Source organism: Xiphophorus maculatus, chromosome 6 (assembly GCF_002775205.1).
Source record: "Xiphophorus maculatus strain JP 163 A chromosome 6, X_maculatus-5.0-male, whole genome shotgun sequence".
Classification (NCBI taxonomy): domain Eukaryota; kingdom Metazoa; phylum Chordata; class Actinopteri; order Cyprinodontiformes; family Poeciliidae; genus Xiphophorus; species Xiphophorus maculatus.
The window spans coordinates 23,680,738-23,701,223 of record NC_036448.1 but is presented as its reverse complement, the minus strand read 5'-3'; the positions used below and the strand labels follow the sequence as shown (position 1 = coordinate 23,701,223).

The following is a 20,486-nucleotide window of genomic DNA, read 5'->3' as shown; positions in this document are numbered from 1 at the left end:
GTTTCACGCCACTTGCAATTAAGGCCCCACATTACTTTATTACAGCAGGAGAAACCTTCCCACTGTTTTACAACGAGCCCACATCCCAGTTGATTTGAATCTCATTATCATGCACAAGCGTCGAGGAGTTTTATAGAGATGCTGTCAGATGATATGTTTGTTAAATTTGCAGCTCCCAGCAGCACAACAAAGGACAGGACAAGGACTCCACAGCTACATAAAGCTCTGAATAAAGGTTGTCAGGCGTTCAGAAGCCGTTCTTCTTTACAGCTATATGGCTCTTTGACAGCGTAAGGTATTCAGCATCGACCTCCTCTCTTTATAAAGCCCACAAGGAACTTGTTATTTTCACTGCAGCCTGAATTACAATAGTTTTTTTTCTTCTTTTTGTCAGCAGAGCTCTGTTTCATCTAGTGCTGAAACGATTAATCATATTAATAGTGATTAATGGATTATTGAAATAATCGTCAGCTAATTGAGTAATCGATGAATCGTTAACGGGAGTTTTAAAAAAAGGCCATTTGTAGGAAGAATAACAGATTCAGTGCAGTAATTAAGCCGAAACTGTATACTGTGCTCCAAATTATTATGCAAGTGATGTTTTCTCAGATTTTCCTAAATGATCATTGCAAATGATGGTCAGTATAATTTTCAAGTCTTGAACTATTCCAGTGTAAATCAAATTTTACTGAACAAAACTCCCCAGAACAGTACTTTTTCCAAAATAAAAAACTCAAAATGCACTGTTCCAAATTATTATGCACAGCAGATTTTCTAAGCATTTTATGCATTATAAAAAACTGCAAACGGTCATTCTATGAATGTGCAGCATTAAGGGTGTCCAGTTATTAATTGGTTAATTGAAAAGTTGAGGAGAAATGGCTGAAGTTTTCACATGCTGATGTAATATGTTTTTAGCTGCAAATGAAAAAAGTTCACTAAAGGAACTATGACTTATTGCATTTTAGGCAAAAAAATTATTTCTTATTTAAAAAATAATTATTTGTTTATTTGCAGCTTATAATATATTTCTAATATTCTATAAAAAAAATGGTTAACCAAAAAATCAGCAGAATGTGCCAATTTTTAAAATCTGATTAATCAATTAATTGGTCGAATAATAAATAAAATAATTGATCACAAAAATAATCACTAGTTGTAGCCACAGCTTACCAGTTAAGGTTATCCAGGAACAGATCCAGGGTGAGACGGGCGGAAACCACAGACATCCCAAAGATGAGCTGTTGAATTTTCTTTGGCTATGTTCACACAGCAGGCGATTGCGACCCCTATGCGACCTTTGTCTGGCTTTTCACTGCAGTCTCAACGGTCCCATTCAGATCTTTCCAAATTCCAAAAAAGTCTGATCTGTGCCACTTTCATATGTGGAACTGAATTGGATACGTACTGTATCTGTTCTCAAAGCGTCTGCAATCAAAACCGCCATGTTGCATTTTTTTTTTTTTTACTTTTACATCATTGATGTCAGACATGTATCATAATTCAGAAAAACAGGTGCTGCAAATCTGGAGGTAAACAGTGACTGAAAACTATAATTATAAACATATGAAAGAAATCTGGTTTACTGAAATGTATCACATCAGAATCCCAATCCTTCTGATTCCGACTAGACATCCAAACAAACTTCCCTCCAGAAGTTGCAGACAACGCTGTGTTGTTCTTTCTTTTTATTATCATTCTTTGTCTTGTTATGATCTTGTGACAAGTTCCCATTCAGCTTCCATGGCTGAATAAAGTTGATCCATAAACAGCTCCATCCATTATTACTTAAACAATGCGCCGCTGTGTGTCGTCAACATTCTTCTTCTGCTGCATACGGGTCACTTTGGGGTCATAAACTGTTCACACAAATGTCTGATTGCAGTCACATTGAATAAGTTATATGAACGACCAGGCAGAAAAATAAACCACTGGATGTCAGCAACTGAGCATCAGGACCTGCAGCGTAAACTTTCAGCCACCTGTCTGAAAGCAGAAGAACACATTTATTTTAGCTGTTTTCAAATTCAAGTACATCACAAAAAGGAATGAAACAAAAACAAAATGATGGATTAAGGCAACCTCTTTTCTGCAGGAGTTCATATTTATGTAGCTGAATCACCTGAATGCATTGAAGAGTTGTTCCTCTGCTGCGGCTCTGTGTTTTCCACCTTTTCCTCAGCGGCTGATCAGGGCTCATTAAGGGATAAAATGCTCTGGGAGAGTCGTCCCGACAGAAAGCTGTTAGCATGCACCGATGCATTGTTTGGGTCTTTATGAATTCCTGCTAAGCTGAATACACTCAGGATTAAACTAATGAGCCTTCTGTTTACAGAGGAGGCTCATCACCATGGTAAAAACAAGGGGAAAAGAACAAGAAAAAATGCTCTTCACTGATGTGAGTCCATTCTAGAGTTGCTGGCAGGAATCATTACCTTCATGCTGAAGATCAACCTGAGCGAATGCATCTCATTTGTGTGTTCCTAATCATCAGGTTGACAATTATAACACCTCAGACATGTTTTCATTAACTAAATGAAAAGGCATTACCTCGGTAATAAACACCAGCTTTATGATTCATTTCATTAGCACGCTGCTTTTAAAAGTGTCTTTGGGGAGATTAAAAGCTCTCCTTTAAGTTCCTGCAGCTCACAGGGGAAACTTTGATATTACTACTTGGAAGTATATAGTTTGAAAACTTCAAAAGATTTAAAAAAATACTGCATAGCCGTTAGTTTTTTCATGCATAATATAACATCTAAACTTGGAGATCTTAGGCTACAATCACACAGCAAGCAAATGGAAAACAAATCCGCTTTTTTTCTGCCGATATCCGACTTATATCCGACTCTTTCACACCTGTCTAAAGAGTGTAATTCTGAAAAAGACCTGTGGACTTTCATATGTGATACTAATGTGGATTTATATCTGATTGTTTTCAAAGCATCTGCAGTCTAAACGGTCACATTGTATTAAATCCGAAACATGCGGCATAATTCTGCATCAGAACAAGCCAGATGTAGTAAATCGGATGTAAACAATAGTTGAAAATTATAATAATGAACTTATGGAATAAGCCTGTGTCACTGAAATACATCCCGCCACTCCTGGTTCTGACTAGACAGCTAAAAAGACTAATTTGCAGAAGTTGCAGTCAATGCTCCATTGCTATCAGCTGTGCTTTGTTTTTATTAGCTTTCTTTGTCTTGCCATAATCTCCTGGCTCCAGTTGGCTCCATCCATTATTACTTTTGTAAACAATTTGCTGCTGTGTGATGTCAACACTCATCTTTTGCTTTAGATTCTCAAATTAATCAACTTCAACAGTCCATACTTTTAGGCTAGATTAAGACCACTTTCCAGCTGCTGTTATTAAAATGCTTCATAATTGCTACATCCTGCTGCCACTAGAAGGTTTATCGACTCTTGCGGCCTGAAAAGATCGTAACTTCCTTCGGTCTCCCAGCAACCAGCACAGCCAATCATGGTTTAGACGTGTCATGATCCTGAGGTTTTGGTTTCCTTCCGTGTTTGTATTTTGATCACTTCCTTGTCCATATTAATTTGGTTTATTCTCGTTCTGATCTTTATTCATTGGATTTATTTCTCTTTGATCATTATTAGTTTTTTTCCTTTGATATGTAATGGGTAGGAGTCTTTATTTTGCTTCCCTGTGTTAATCTACCCCTGCCTGCATTCTGCCTCTGCTGTTCCTCATTTGCCTCTAATTAGTTCACTTGGGTCTTTCTCCATTTCCACCCAGTCTTGTACATAAGCTCCTCAATTTTCATTGTTCTTCACTGGATCCATCTGTTAACTGATCTGTTTGCTGCAACTTTCCATTTCCTGCCTTACCTTCATTTCCTCATGTAAGTCTTTTTTTTTTTAGTATTTTCTCATTAAATTTCTAAATTTTACACCTTTATGCTACAAATATGGCAAGAAGTGTGTTCCCAGCTTCCCAAGTCAAAGCCCTTGAACAATATCTAGGTTAATATTGAGGGTTCTGGCTACGAGTCTGAAAAAGCAACTAACTGGCCAAAAATTCAGTATTTATTGACTAGAGGATAGGGCTGGATGATATGGCTGAAAAACTCATCACGATATGAGCATTTCATATCAGTTAATATCAGTAATTACTGATTCATTTTTGTCTTAAAGATCTGAAATACTGCCAGAATGGTGGTGTTACCTTTCCTGTTTTATCCACAGTTTTCACTCCTAGGCGTCCTTTATTTTTAAGCAGTTATGAGACACAGTGGCAAAGCCTGAAACTGCTGCTGCGCCAGTTACTCAATAGATCATTGCTAGGTAACCACAAGTTACTCAACAAGTTGTTGCTAGGTAACCAAAGAGTGATTGAGTTGGTTGATCCCACCAACTTTGCTTAGCTAGCTGTGACAGGTTGAGTGGCTAAAGACTTTCCTTTGCGTACATCCCCCAGAATGCTGTGCGGTTTTGAATCGGAGTTCAGTTAATATTCTATCAAACATATTATCTATTGACATTGATCATGTGTCTATTATATTATATTATATTATATTATATTATATTATATTATATTATATTATATTATATTATATTATATTATCCAGCTGTAGTATAGGATGTACGACTTGATGAACACAAATAGTTAGAGATGGTTTATTCCATAATGCATCACATTATTACTTTATTATTTCTAAAAGAAGTTGCTGCCACATTTTGTAAACATTGGCGCAAAATGCAATAATGTTGCTACATAATGCGGCAGAAAGTATTAGAAATGTGTTCAAGGATTACATTTACATTTTGAATTGATTATTGATTAATGCGGTTTTACTAATGTTTTTTTACATTTTGAAGCCTGATATTATTATATCAAACATATTGTTTGATTCAGCAACTGATGAATTGAGCCGAATTTCAGAACAATTTAGAGGTGTGTGTCCTTCTCCTCAGCTGAGTTCAGCTGAGTGTGGTGCAGTATTTGATGATATAAACCTATAAGCAGTTTCCCTTTGGAGACCAATAAAGCATATTGTATTCTATGACATGGAGAGTGTTGACTGTTAGCTTAGAGGGGTCCTGTTTGTTGAAAAACTCAAGAGTTTGGGTGTGCTTGATCTCCCAGAAACCAGCAGAGACAGGAGTTGGTGCAATTTGGAGGTGTGTGCCCTCTATCCCAGCTAGATTCTTATAGTGTCTGAACATACAGAGTATTTACTGGCTTAGAGAGCACAAATTGCTCTATCAAATGCTTTTTTTTACCCTCCTCTTCTTTTTTAAGAGGAGTGGTAGTATACAATAAACTAGTAGATGTTCCACACAAAAAATGCTATTATAACTTTCAGGATTGGTGGCAGCCCATTGTATTTATTAGTAGGACAGAGTCCATATGCTGTTACTGCTGCCTCAGTGTCCCAGATATGCTACCAATATGGATAAACAATGAACCACAACCACTACAAAAGTTTTGTTCAAGCTAATAACAGCAGAGAAACTCTACCGCTGCTAGCCTGTGTGGGCTAGACGACCTGTCATGACCCTGCAACGACCTCCCACGCTCTGACTGGATATTAATGATTTAAGGTGGACTTCATCTGGTGTGAAGGAGGCTTTGCTGTAAATTTCACCTTCAGCTGCAGCTCTAAATGCACTCTGAGGCGCAACAATAGGAACCGGGTGGTTCTAATTTTCCACTTCAAAGCTTTTCAAGGTTTTAAAAACATTTCGTCCAGTTGTTTGAGATCCATTAACAGGTTCTAAGAAATCTGATTGTCATTAATAGTGTTAGTTTTTCTCAAGTCTGAACTCAAAAAGCTTCATTGTAAAACTGTTCATTCAGTTTTCTACCTCTGCTGATTTTTTATATATATATATATAATTACTTTTTTCAGCTTTTTATGCTCAAGCTGTCAAAAGCTAATGAACAGTAAACATCTGATCATTTTGCTTTTACAAATACTACTTCTGAATTTGTCTTGAGAAGATCTGCCTGCAAATTGGATCTAAATGATTGAAAATAAACACACCAAAGCCTTCATGTATCAAATGGGTGTAAAAATGTGTATTCGGTCATTTTTCACACTCAATTTGACAATTACCAAAATGCACACAGGAGTCGCAAACACTCAGATCTCAGGTTTTAGATCACATATGGAAGTTTACATCAGTGTGGACTGGTGATTCAAGGCGGCACAGGGCAAATTAAGCAGCTGCTTAGGTCCCCCACACCACCAGGGGGCTCCCAAGAGCATATATATATATATATATATATATATATATATATATATATATATATATATATATATATATATATATATATATATATATATATACAGTACAGACCAAAAGTTTGGACACACCTTTTAATTCAATGAGTTTCCTTTATTTTCGTGACTATTGACATTGTAGATTCTCACTGAAGGCATCAAAACTATGAATAACATGTGGAAATATGCACTAAACAAAAAAGTGTAAAACAACTGAAAATACCCCTTATATTCTAGTTTCTTCAAAGTAACAACCTTTTGCTGTGATTACTGCTTTACACACACTCTGCATTTTCTTGATGAGCTTCAAGAGGTCGTCACCTGAAATGGTTTTCACTTCATAGGTCAACCTGCCCTGTCAGGTTAATAAGTGGGATTTCTTCCCTTATAAATAGTCATGAAAATAAAGAAAACCCATTGAATTAGAAAGGTGTGTCCAAACTTTTGGTCTGTACTGTATATATAAAATAACGTTGAATCATACTAACTAATCCTATTACACACGTAAATTAAATTTGGGTCAGTTCCTCTTCATCTCTACAATTATAGTTGTTGTTTTTTTTGCTCAACAAATAAAAGTTTAATCTCTTCCTGGTGTTAGCTGCTGCCACCTTTATGGAAATGTGAGATATCAAACTTGCTAACTAGTGTATGAAAATTTGCTGTATCAGCTGATGTAACTTTCAAATAATTTTAATAATGTGGAACTTAAATACCACTTTACAGCTTAAAATCCAAATGATTTTACTTTTTTTAGTTTGCTACCCCTGTAAGGTTGAAATCAATAGCGGCAACCAACACTAGGATGATGTACGCTAATTACAAACGATGCTAATGATAGCAGTTACGTTACACACAGAGTAGCTCAGGAATGATAAAACATCTGGTGACATGTTGGAGCCCCAAATGAAAATTTGCTTAGGACCCCAAAAAGGCTTTGAACGGCCCTGCTGGAAAAGACAACGCCACATTTTTCTTCCTCTCTATAATTACACTTTAATTTGTGTTAAGTTTGTGGTTTCTCAATAGCGGTCTAACCAGAAGTTCAAGTGGCATTACGACGTTTTCAAGGCGTTGTGAGCGCTTAGCAAAGCGTGCACACAAACTCCGGCACAGAAGCACGGGTGGAATTGAAGCCACACTCACGTGCTCCGCCTGTCAATTTAAAATCTGCTGCCTCCCTCGAGATTCCTCCTGCTTGACGGGTGTTGTCACCGGCAGCTGGTGTTTTATGCACACACAATCATCCACACACTCCTTTTTCAGTTACTGGCGCTCATTATCCTCCATTCCAGCACATAATGGACACACTCCAGCAAGAACATTTAGCAATGAAAATATTTCAGAGGGGCAGCAGAGCTTTTCCTGCTCGGCAGCTGATGTGTTGGGAATGCTTTATTGATATCTCTTTGTTGTTCTTGTAAGAGCGCATCACAAATTGCTTCTCTGGGATTCTGTCCAACATGATTTAGTTCTTTAACACGCCATTTCACAGACTGGAGGAAGATGTTTTGGGTCGGTGTGAAAATTGTTTGTCATCTTGAGCTTGATGCTTAGCAGTTTGTTTTGAGGGCCAGATTTCCTCCCATCATCGCCGTCAAATTCGGCTTCTTTTATCTTCTTGGTTTCTTTTCCAGCTGGCTGTGTCTGGCGCAGGAAGAGGCAGGTTTTACACTTTGGAGAAAGATATGATTTGGAAAGTGTAAGAGAGACAGAGATGCGAGCAGACTTCTCCTAACAACACGATCATCTCATGGCTATTGATTCATTGTTTAACACGCAGCGCAGGAAAATAAGCGTCCCGATCATTCCCTATTTACCGATCGGAGGGGATTATAGAAGACATGTCACTCCGACTCTGGAATAAACAATAATGAGAAGAAAGCGGCTGCAACTCGCATCCTGACTTCAGGAAGTCCTGCAGATGTTTTAATGATGTCTGCCTGCTGCTTTGCATAATGACCTCATGTGATATTATCATTTTCAAGGCAGTGTGGAGAAAGTGAGGGTGCATTTAGTTTATTTATACATTTATTTCAAACAGGTTTTTAAAAACAAGGAAAACAAGTAACCAGTAGGACAAGAGAAGACATGCAAACATAACCAAGAACAAAATAATTAGCTTACTGCTAATTTTCTGTTTGAAAAGGAAGAAGCAAACATTTATCGAATTTTAATGAAATATATCACCTACCAACACATGTTGAGGTATTCATACGACTACTGTGCCGAAAAAGACAATAAATATTACATTAAAACTAAATGGCTGCAAACTGTCTCTCATAACAGAACAAGAAAATTGGCCAACTCTAATAATAGTAATGATGACAACTGTAAATAATAATCAGACATACAGTATAAGAATAATTACCAGCTCCTTGCCAATGTACAAATACACCTACTGTATTTACAATATTACAGAATTGGATAATGGAGTATTAGGGGCATGCTAATAAACAGATACATTTAGGAGAATAAAGTCATAAAATTACAAGAATAAACTTGTGTGAAAATAAAATCATATTTCTAGAATAAAGTCATAATATTTTGAGAATAAGTCAGTATTACAAGAATTAAATCATAATATTTAAAGAATGAAGTCATAAAATAAAAAATAATAAAGTCATATTTTGAGAATAAAGTTGTAATATCACAACTGGCCCTAATACTGAATCATAATATGTCAAACAAACACAATTAAAAAAAAACTAATGATTGTAAATTAACAACAATAATCTACTAATGATGGTAATAATAACACAGAAGGAAAGATAAAACTCATGCTTGGACATATTTGTGTTGATCCTCTTCTTCCCTGTACTTTGTGAATATCATGTATTTAATTTCAACCCGGTTGATTCTTAGTCATTGTTTTAATTCCTGATTCAGTTCTGCTCCGTCGCTCCATTCCAGTTTGCAGTGATACAGAAATCTCTTCATTTCCAACTTTTGCTCATCACTGATCGCTCCTGGATTCCCTCCGTGTTTCTGCTGCCCTACATTTCCCCGGTCTCCAAAGTGCTTCTGTCTCCAGCAGCCACTCCTCTTTTTCATCTATCAGATTGCCTTTCATTCTCTTCCCCCTCCTCAACCCGCCTCCGCCTGTAACCACTCTCCCTCTAAAGTCCCTCTAACTTTTCTCTCTCCGCCTGCCACCTACTGCTGCAATTTCTGAGCAGGAAAACCGGAAGAGGTTCTCTGACCTGGTAAACTGAAGCTCATCTTTTGTATTCATGCCAAGGCAATCTTTTTTTTTTTTTTTCTCAGTGTCTGTGTGGTCCTTGCTGCAGTTATCTCTCCGCTCCTCCATCTGGGTGGAAGTTATAGGGATAAGCAGTGTCTGCATCATCGTACAGTCTGCACCAGTGGCTAGCTGGCTGATATGGAGTCAATTAAGGCAGAGGGAGTGTGTGTTGCAACCGAGTGCAAGCCTGCACACTCCAGCAGGAAGCCTGGGTCCTCTCCTTCCAGTAGATTAGAATATGAACTCACAGTGGGGGGAGGCGTTTGCTGTCTTTATGATTGCCTGCCTGGTATGGGGTGGAGAAACGGGAGGCAGTTTGGGTTTTATCTGGTGGGAAAAAAGGAGCAGAAACAAGCCGACACTTTGTTCTTTTCACCTTTCTGCAGTGGCTCGGAGGAGAGTTGGGTTTAATGACACAGAGTCCTGCCTTCAGGGCAGAACCCAGCTGCACGTGAGCTTCAAAGGTGTTTTTTAAGTTCAAGGGTGTTTCTAAGTAAAGGACTTCGCAGGCCCTATAGAGAGCGTGGACGACGCTAACAACCAAACTTATCTGTAAATCGTAACTCAAAGGGAAGGAGGCAACAGCCTGGACAGAGTGTATTTACCTTCACCGAATAAAAATACACTTTTTTTCTCATTGTCTGAAGTTAAATCAGACTAAACTTCTCTTGTTTTAGATCAGTTAGAATTACCCAAATTATTTCTATTTCCTAAACGCCAGAAAACTTAGTAACTCTTTACACTAACTATATTTAAACACCATCTTTTATATATGATTCATCACAAATTAAAACCTCCCCTCCCTAAAAACTAACTAATTTTTTAGTTTTATTGTTTGAGTTTCCAACTGAGAAAGCACGATTATAACACTGCAAAAACACAAAATATTACCAAGTATTTTTGGTCTCGTTTCTACTGCAAATATATTCAGTTGAAATAAGTCAGTACTAACTTAGCTTGATTTAAATCAATAACATTGATGAATAAGTACTTGTACCATCAGCAGATTATTTTCCTTATAACATTTGAAAAATCTCTTGTTATAAATGAAATAATCTGGCAGTTTGACTAGTAGTTTTTCATTAATATTATTGACTTAAAACAAGCTCCTATGTCTTACTGGAAAGTTACTTCTAAGTTAGTTTTGTCTTATTTCAAGGGTACTAAGATACAAACACTAGAAATGAAACCAAACTACTTTTTTAAGATTTGTGTTTTTGCAGTACAGACAGTCAAGAAGGGAACATTTTATTCTTTCTTTGTCATTTAAAGTTTTCTCAGCTGGAGAAGATTATGGTACATCCTGTTCAGGGTTTGGATGGATTTAGAGTCACCTGGTGACTTTGTTATGCAGAGCTGATCATGCTAACTAATCCTAGTACTTGTTATAATATAATACAATCAGAAGTAACAAAGGTGCATCTTTTGTTCCCAAATGTCCAGAACTCTGTAAAAACTGTGTGGACAAACATGTTCTTTAAATGACAATCATTTTGTCCTTTCATTTTGCTGCAGGCTCAGCTCAGGAGTTTCACCTTTTTATGCATTTTAGGTTTATCTTTTCTTCTTCTATTTTTCGCTAAAAAGGAGAAAAGAATCGTGCTCCATTACAAACAATCCTATCTTCTGAGGTCAAGATCTTTATGGCAGATCTGGGACGGCAAAAAACACAGGAACTGACCTTGCTGTTCAATTTGTTTGGTGAGGGTCAGTAACTAAAGGCTAAAAATATCTCCTCACTGCCAGGTCCAGTAAGGTACAACAAAGCTGTGTCATTCCATACCTTAAAGACAGTGAAAACCTATTACTATTTCAGATGAATTGCTTTAATTTTTACCTTAACAATGAGTGGGAACATGATATCCTTTATGTCATTTTAATATAAACACCTTCTTAGAATGGCACTAATATGTTATCATTTTGTCCTTTGATGATTTGAACATTTTAAGAAGATTTTCAGCTAATCTAAGCAAAAATGTGCCGAATACCTCGATTCTTTTTCATTTTTGTGTTTCAAAGAATTTAATTTGAACTTTCCTCTTGTGGGAGTTTAGTTTTCAGTGTCGCGCTTTTCTTTATGCTTTTCAGAAAGTGTCGAAATATTCAGAGCAGGAAAATAAAACATCATTCAGTTCTCAAGGGCCTTGGCAAAAAAACACAACACTTCAGCCTGGCTGCAAGCACACAATTTTGTTAGATTAGTTTGAAAAATGAGCAGGTTAGCCTCAGTGTTCTGCCTCTGATCGTCAGGCTGGGAGATAAATTTGCTGCTTTGAATAATATTTGCAGTGTGGGGTGTTATAATCTTCCAAACTAATGGATCAATGTGCCTCTCTAGTTATGTTTTATTATTGCAACTCAACTCTGTGATATTTTTTTTCAGCAAATGTTGCAGGATTATTGCTAACACAAAGTTAATAATATTTAATGTAGAAACATTCAACACTCATCTACAGGAGATTTGTTGAAAAAAAAGAGCTAAGGATTGTTATTGTAGCTTTTGATTATAAAAGCTACAATTTTGGCATAAATGGAGCCATTTTGTTCATTCATGTGAATAGGAGGTTATTTTTAGATAATGTCAAGGGAAGCAAAGTCGGAAAAACATCCAATCTGTAGTTTCTGTAAAACTCCATCTGAAAATGTTAAACCCAACCAGAACCTAAACGAGCTGAGGAGGAATAGTAAATATGGTCAACCCCAAAATTATTCATACCACTGGTAGATTTAAGACCCCCAAGGAGGACCGGAGATCACTCTGAAAACAGGAAGTGAACTGTAGCACATGGCATTCTGGGTAAATACAACCAAAACTAACATATGAGTCTAAACAAAAACAAGAGCGAAATCCTACAACCACTGAAATCTGACACTACTACATTTTTGTTTACATTTTGTGAAGAAGGAAGTTGTGATCAGGTCTTCTTCAAAGGTTTTTATGTCATTTCCTTCAGTGATTCTTGGTGCAGCACCGCCACAGGCGAGGAGGGGAACAGACTTTTTAAAAGGTTTTTATCATTTGACACTTCAAAAACACAAAATATTATCAGGTGTTTTAGGTATAGTTTCTAGTGAAAACATTTTTTTTTTTCCTCCACACAAGCAGTTTACGTCTTCACTCCATTTTTGTCCTGGCAGCGCTTACGTTAGTCCGCAAAATAGCGACAGCAGAAGTTATTCAGTCAGTTTGGTTTTCAACAACAATTGAAAACGTTTTTTTTTTAATTGTATCTTCTGTTAAGTATTATTTATCCAATCTCTGTATACAAAATCACAATACTTTCACTTTGTGAACTCAGCACCTTTTATGAAAAAACTAAAACTACTACCAAAAACTAAACTATATGTAACTAATAATAACTAATAAAAACTAGCATTCTAAGAGCATAAACTGAATTAGCCACAAAAAAACAAGTACCCTTTACAAATGTAACAGATATATCTTCACAGATTCTTTGGAGATATACCTAATCTGTAATGAAAAAGTCAAAACTATTACAACCCTGGTTTGCACATGCATTCTCTGCAAAAACACAGTTTTAATAAGTATTTTTGGTCTAGTTTCTACTGCAAATATCTCAATACACTTGAAATAAGAGAAAACTAACTTCAGGAAGCTTATTTAATCAATTCCTTAATATTGATTAAAAAGAAAGTACTAGTTATAAGTGAAATAATCTGCAACTGGTACAACTTTTTCATTAATATTAAGGAATTATTTACTTAAAATAAGCTCCTATATCTTGCTGAAAAGTTGCCTGTAAGTAACATATTTGCACTAGAAATTAGACAAAAAAATGTTTAAGATTTTGTGTTTTTGGAGTGTGCAGTGTGAAAGTGAACCTTTCCAGCTGAAAATTCAACAAATGTTTAAATCTTGGTCCCAATCAAACTGAACCAACCAGACTACCAGGAATGAAACAGCCTAAATCTAGCAGCCATTATGCTGTAAATTCATGAGAGGTGTGAATACTTCGAACCCTAATTATCCCGACCATAACTGTCGAACTTAAACCTCCTGCCTACTTCATGCAGGTCCAAGTCACGGCAGTCACAGCAGTACAGCTTGTCTCTAGAGTTTGAAGCTACTGCAGCGACCAGAACCACCTCACTGAGACTTTTCTCCTCAAACGCGCCCCTGAGATCGGCTGTGATTAACTTTTAAGCCAGGATTTTTCTGCAGGCGAGGCAAATCGAACGCAGCATTGAACAGAATTACCCGCGCCTGACAGATGGCAACGCGGTTTGCGTTTTGGGTGAGCATGAGGCCCAGTGGTCATATAGTGCTATTTCCTGGCTTTGGACCAGCTTTTATCCTCGGCAACATTTTGTTTACTTAGAAAACCGATTTCTTTGACTGTTTACTCCTAGTTGAAATTATGCTGCAGCTTTACGCTGCTTTAAAAGTAGAAAGCGCTCCTTCTTATCTTGTTTTCATTTGATCAGACCTTTGGTTTGTTTATATTTAAGGCTGATGAAAAAGAAATCCGTTCAAAGCTCCACTCAAATCTGCATTTTTATCTCAGGGTCCACCTTTGCTCTGTTTTTTGCCGTTTTACCAATTAAAACAGCAACAGTTGCTCGTTTACACAACTGAGAATAATTTATTTAAAATTAAATGAGCAAAAATGTTGTTATAAAGTGTTTTGAGGTTGCGTCTTCCAGCTGAGTTTGGAGGCTTTTTTCACGCAGGTGCACCATTAGATATCCACTCTGCAGCTTTGCTGAACTTCTTTGTCCTCACACACTTGCACTGAAGGACTCCCTTTACAATGCTGCTAGCTTTGAAGATCAGAGCGCCGCCGACTCCTCTGCTTCAAACGCTCGGGATGATATTAGCTTTTACCTTAACCAGTCCCCCTTAACAAGATCATCAGCCATGTCGCCTATCAAAAGCTCCACTCTTTATCAGTGAGTTTTCATTATTTTTTTAAGTCAGTCGTTGTTGTTTTTCTCCCCCTGAAGGAGATAATTGCCCTCCATCAAAGATGTCTGCCGGCGGGATCCTCGCGGAAAACTGGGCCCTAATTAAGACCGGAGCGCCGGAGCGGCAGGAGCTGTCAACCTGGAGTATGACTGCTGACCACCAGAATCCCTAATTGCCTCAGTTTTGATATTCACTCCCTCCTCTTCGTCCTCCTCCTCTCCTCGTCTTCATTAGCTCTCGGCTTACTTCCCACTCGGCTCTCCCTAATGACTGGTCAAACGTACATCCCAGACAAACAGCTCCAAACAAGCCCTGCTCCGCTGACTCTGCCCTGCAGCGTTCAACCTGCCGGAGTGTGTCAGCACAACGCGTTAAGGTCTGACTCTTATCTAAATGCGCCACTTTAAGCTCAAATACTCGGCTTACTGTAATGTTTGCGGCTTCCCCAGCAGATGTTTGGATTTTACCCCTAATTGGTCGCTGATGTCGTTCCACCTCCCGCCTTTGGTAGCTTTTGTTTTCTACATTTATTCCCTCTCACTTTACTGAAACGCTCTCTGTTTCTCCTGCTCATCTTCTGTTATAAACTGCAAGAAAGGAAAGTTTTGCAATGAAAATATTTGTAGAGCAGTCTTAAGGTGCCGGCCCTGTTTAGTCCGCTTTAATCGAACTGGTCCGATTGTCTAGAAAGTCCAGTTCATTTGGGGAGATGTGAATACACAATCGAACTCTGATGCGGACCGAAAAAACAAACTCTGGCTACAAACTCCGGTCTCGGTTCAGTTGAAGTGAATTCTGGTGCGGTTTGAATATGTGAACTCCAAGCGGACCGGAGACCGCTTCAAAAACAGTAAGTGGACTATAGCGCATGGTATTCTGGGTAAATAAAACCAAAACAAATGTGTTGATAGTAACATTTTATTACACAATGCGCTGTGAAAACACGACACCGCCCCTTCAAAGGCATCATAATCTTTCCGTTTGTGAACTTTTGACTTTGAAGAAAGTAATAAAAATGTCTCCCTGTTTTATTTATTTCTCTAAAAACTTTTTGTTTTTTATTTTGTATTGAGCTCGTAGATGTTAGAAACCACCTGAGGAGAGGGCAGAAAACAAAGACTCCATTGATGATCCTAAAGGTCAGCTCTGAGGAGGCTGGAAACACTTTTCTCCTCCGTTGCGTCTCAGGGCGATGCCAGACAGCCAGACGCCGTCTCCCGCTGGGAAGGATGATGATCGCTGCCTCTCAATGCTCACATTTGCAGGCCGGATCCTCCATCTCACATCCTCCAAGACCCAGCATCCTTTGCAAAGCCCTCGCTCGACAGCATTTACCCACATAAAATCAATAACACTCGAATGCTATTTCTCTGCTCTGAGGGGGAACGTCAGGCGAAATGTTTCACTGCAGTCAGAGCGTCTGTCCCTCCGGAGCGCAGACGAGCGGAGGGGGGACGGCGACTCGGCTGAGGAATTAAAGCTGATTTCATTCCCCCTGAAGACCCATGTGAGTTTTAACCACCAATTATTACCCGTGTTACCCTTGGGCACCAGATGACTCCGACCATGAAGATAATCAGAGCTGCACACTCTTTTTTTTTTATTTTTTTTTTATGTACAAATCACGCAGTGCTAATCTGTGATTCTACAATTTCTCCAAGGATTTTATTCCTCCCTGTTGTTTAATTACCAACTCCTATACTCAGAGTCTAAATGTCACTCAATAATGCCAGCAGTATGAGTCATAACAACCCGTATATTAAGCTACAAACCCGAGCTTTCAATGACCTTCAAGACTTTCCAAAGATCCAGACTCTTAAAGAAATCTTGGTTAGCAATAATGCTAGAAATAACTTTAATTTAACCTCATTTGCCACATTGAAATCAAAATATCTGGCCAATAGCAAACAGAAATATTCAGTTACAACATTTTGTCCCAATAAACATACAAATACACTCAAACCAAACATCTTAAATGCCTTCAGATGACATTAGTTTAAGCTCTGATTGCAAACTGCTCCATGAGTTTGGAGCAGAAAAGCTAAAAACTTCCGTTTCTGTTCTGACAAGAGGAACAATAAAATGTAAATGTTTCTTTTCTTTGGACTGCTTTACTTTTTAAAGAAATCCAGCTTTAATTTTCAACAAAATGGAAACAAGAATGCAAGAAATCCTGGTTGGGTTAAAAATGGACGAGCATAAGATAATGATGTTCCACTTACTAACAGCGCAAAAATGGACTAGCGCCAAATTTTAGCCGTTGTAGGATTTCGTTTTTGTGTTTGTTGTCTTTGTTGCTAGCACTAAAGGCGAATGTTTTTTTTGGTTGTATTTACCCAGAATTCTCTGCACTTTAGTCCACTTCCTGCTTTTGAAAGCGCTGTAGCTTTCCTAATTAAAAGTTATAAGTTAAGTTTGGTTTGTACCCTGTGACCGTTTTTAAAGTGAAATCAACTAAATAAAAGTGATATCAGGCTGCCAGCTGCCCGGTTTTTGACAACCAAAGAAGCACATCGGTTGTTTTGACGTCCATCATGGCGGATTGTGTCGCGTTCTGACATCACATGCAATGACCCAATAGGGCCCTGGCCTTTGTTGGCCCCCCGTCTAGAACCGCCCCTGTTGGGCATTTTGTGTGTAAGCAGTGGCTATCGGGTTCTGTGATGTCAATACGCCTCTCTTTTTATGACTTTAGGTAAAACAAATGTAGCCAAACGGTTACAGAAAAGGTAACACTTTGGACTGTGGTGTCCAAACAAACTTCATCAAAGTTCATCAAATTAAAAATGCAAAAATTATTATTATTATTTCAGTTTTACCTACTCAACAATGAACTGTTTTTATGAAATATGTCTATTTCGTAAGCGCCTGGATGGGTTTGTCTAGATCTTACTGAGTCATTAGTCCTGTGATCCTGGAAATGTTCTTCAGGTGATAGAAGGCCGACTTTGTAACCGTCTTTATGTGGCTCTGAATGTTCAGGTCAGAATTTCTGCTGTTTTTCAACTGATTGCTGCTTCTCCTTGTTTGGTTCTGGGGATGCAGAACAAAATCATTTAAAGGACCACAAATGGCCCCCGGGCCACACCTTGTGCACCCCTGACTAAGAAGGTCTGGCTGCTAAAGCTGGGACGTCTGCGATAAAACGAACATTTTCTATCGTGAACATCGTGTTTAATTCTGTTAATCGATAAACAGTCTCTGTCTTCATGTCGCCTTTATTGTTCCCAAAACACCAAACCTGCTCCGTCTCCATCTCACCGCCTCCTCAGGTGGTCTGGGCCGAGTTTCCTCTCGCTTCCATCTCCTTCTCTGTCTCTTAAGGTTAATCCATCCAGCTCAGAAAGCGGTCAGGAAGTCAGGTGGGAAGTCAGACAGTGATGGCTCCTGCGGCGCTGTGAAGGACAAGCCCAGAGGAAGCAGATAAGGGTTCAGATGCCAACAGAATAAAGAAACAGCAGACGGAGAGGAGGGGAGGCTGTGGGGGTCTCTGCTCCAGCAGCAGGATAAGATAAAAGATGTGGCTTCTTGTTGCTGGTCTGCATTTTGTTTTGGGGACTTTACGTCTTTATAGGCTGCAGCTGATGGATGGATTGGCTTTTAGTGAAACCAGGGCAGGAACACAGAGGGAGGGACAAGTGGGACAAGGTCACCCATCATCTGTCCCGGAAAACTTCACTCTACACTAACGGCTGGAGTAATGCTACATGACGCTGCGACGATATCTATACTTTTATTTTTAGTCTGTGAAACACAAAAAAGACCAAACTTCTCTGGTTTTAGGTCATCTACAATTATTTAAATTATTTCTATTTCCTAAATGCCAGAATTTTACTGAAAAACTTCTTCTACTTTTACTCCAATTATCTGTAAATACCACCTTTCATATTTGATTTTCCTCATCACAAATTCATTTGTTTCTCCCAGAACTCATTGATTACAGCACTGCAAAAACACAAAATCTCACCAAGTATTTTTATCTAGTTTCCATTTTTAAATATCTTAGTACACTTGAAATAAGACAAAACTAACTTACAAGTATGTTTTCCTTGTTAGAAGTTAAATAATCAGCTAGTAAAATTTGGACTTTTTCATAAATATTAAGGAATTATTGAGTTAAAACAACTATCAATATCTTGCTGAAAGTTACTTTTGATTTTGTTTTTTTGTTTTTTCAAGTATTTGAATATTTGAATAAATATTTATAATTTCCATTCTACTAATATGGTCACAAAACATGTTCTTTAGTTATCCTTAAGTTATTTACTTATTTAATTTAAAAAAGGAATGTTGAAGAAGAGAAAACAATTAATAAAAATCAGAAAAGAACTGTCAACATTTAAAAAAAAAAAAATTTCCTCACCCACATATGTTAATTATAACATTATAACAAAAATTTATTAATTTTTGTTGTGACACCATTTGGTTATGTGGTTTGTTTTGTCCTAAATATATTTGTTTTAATGTGTGCTTCCTTTTTTTGGTGGTTTTTTTGTTTTGTTTAATTGATTATTTGTTATTTTGTAGATCAATACCTCTGTTTGATAGTCTACATGTTGTTTGTTTTGTGTGCACTAATTGGTGAATTAGTTACAAATAACATATATTTCTATTGAATTCCAATTTAAATAGTAAAAAGGGTTTAAGAAATGCAGTTTTTCATTCGAGTTTTATTATTCTTTGACTTATTTCTAAAGAAAAAAATAATTCAGACTCTTGTTGGCTACTTATATGCTAGTTTTTAATTAATTCTTTATGCTAAAAGTCTGAAAATGATCCCAATATCTTCCATTTCTTAGCTGTTAAGAGATGCTTTTGCTAAGAGATCAAGTAGTTAAAGCATTAAAGGTCTTAATGCAGTTTACCAAATGAAAAGCAAACAAAAAAAACAAGATGTTTTCTACATTTTGATGACTAAAGATCATAGGTGTTTGCTTTCTGCAGTGCTAGAAGATTTGAGGGAAATGCAACACATCCTTAAAGTTAAGGCAAACCCTTCATAGCAATGTGAAGTGGCGCCTCCAGGAGGGGGAATGTCATTATCTAAGGCTACATGGAAAGGTTAAATATACTGGTGAATATATAGGGTTACTGATAAAGTAAAAACCTTTAACACTGCAGCCCTACAGCATTCACTGTTTGTGAAAAATACCATAAAAACCCTAAAATTTCTCTTAAATGTGACTCTTGACTCATATGGGTTTAATATATGCAGGCGCTGAGTTAATTATTTATGTTTCATTAAAGGTCAGGATGCGGCTAAAATGTCCCTCCAGCACTAAAATGAGGATGATGTTTGGTGTTTTCATCACCGTTTTTAAACTCCTGAGAGGCGTCACGTTCTGCTACTAGCACCCAGCAAACAGTCAATGTTTGCAGCTTTCAGGTTTGTCTGGATACGAAGTCCATGTATGACCATTATGATTCCTTGAACAGGTTAGAACAGGTCTATACAAAACATGTTCATTACATTTTTTTGCACAAAATCATTCTGGGATTATGAGATTTTAGTTTGGTCAGTTCTGCTTATTTTGAGGCGTTTCAGATAATCTGCTGCTGGCCACGTCCAGCAAACTCAGCGTTTACACTCGCACATGAAGATGGCTGCAAAAAGATATGCGATTATACAATTGTACATCTCTGAAAAGCATTAGCAGAGCCTCCTGCACAACCAACAAGAACGCAGCAAGTGGTTTCTGGATGTTAAGTCAACAACAAAACACTTGTCTTTTCCAGCAGCCATTGTACAGCAGTAAAACCAGTTGACCAAACCTCGCTGGGGTTGCTACTTGATGGGCTGGGGTTGCTAGGTAACGCCTATCAGTTGTGACTTAACAGTAACTCATTTTGAAACATGACGATTAGGAACCCGCGACCTTTTGCACATTAGCTAAAAAACACTATCTAACCAAAACCCACACACTGCTCTGTGTTGTCTTACAGTTTAGCTCTAAGCAGAGTTCTGCAACAATTTTTGATATTTTCACATTGACTTGAAGGTTTCTCATTCATCTTTAACAGTTTTCAAATACATGTTTAGCTTCTTTTTTCCTGCTGTTTC

General features: G+C 37.7%; 2 protein-coding genes across 2 annotated transcripts in view; one reads left to right on the top strand and one right to left on the bottom strand.

Annotated features, from left to right (window-relative positions):
* The window catches only part of st6galnac5 (ST6 N-acetylgalactosaminide alpha-2,6-sialyltransferase 5), a 72,560-nt gene that overhangs the window by 18,532 nt on the left and 33,542 nt on the right, over window positions 1–20,486 (top strand). The window lies entirely within an intron of this gene.
* The window catches only part of pigk (phosphatidylinositol glycan anchor biosynthesis class K), a 92,583-nt gene continuing 89,541 nt past the window's right edge, over window positions 17,445–20,486 (bottom strand). Inside the window, exon 11 of the mRNA XM_023336185.1 lies at window positions 17,445–17,820. Within this exon, the coding sequence (XP_023191953.1) occupies window positions 17,776–17,820 (45 nt within the window). The 3' untranslated portion in view covers window positions 17,445–17,775. The remainder of the gene's footprint in view (window positions 17,821–20,486) is intronic.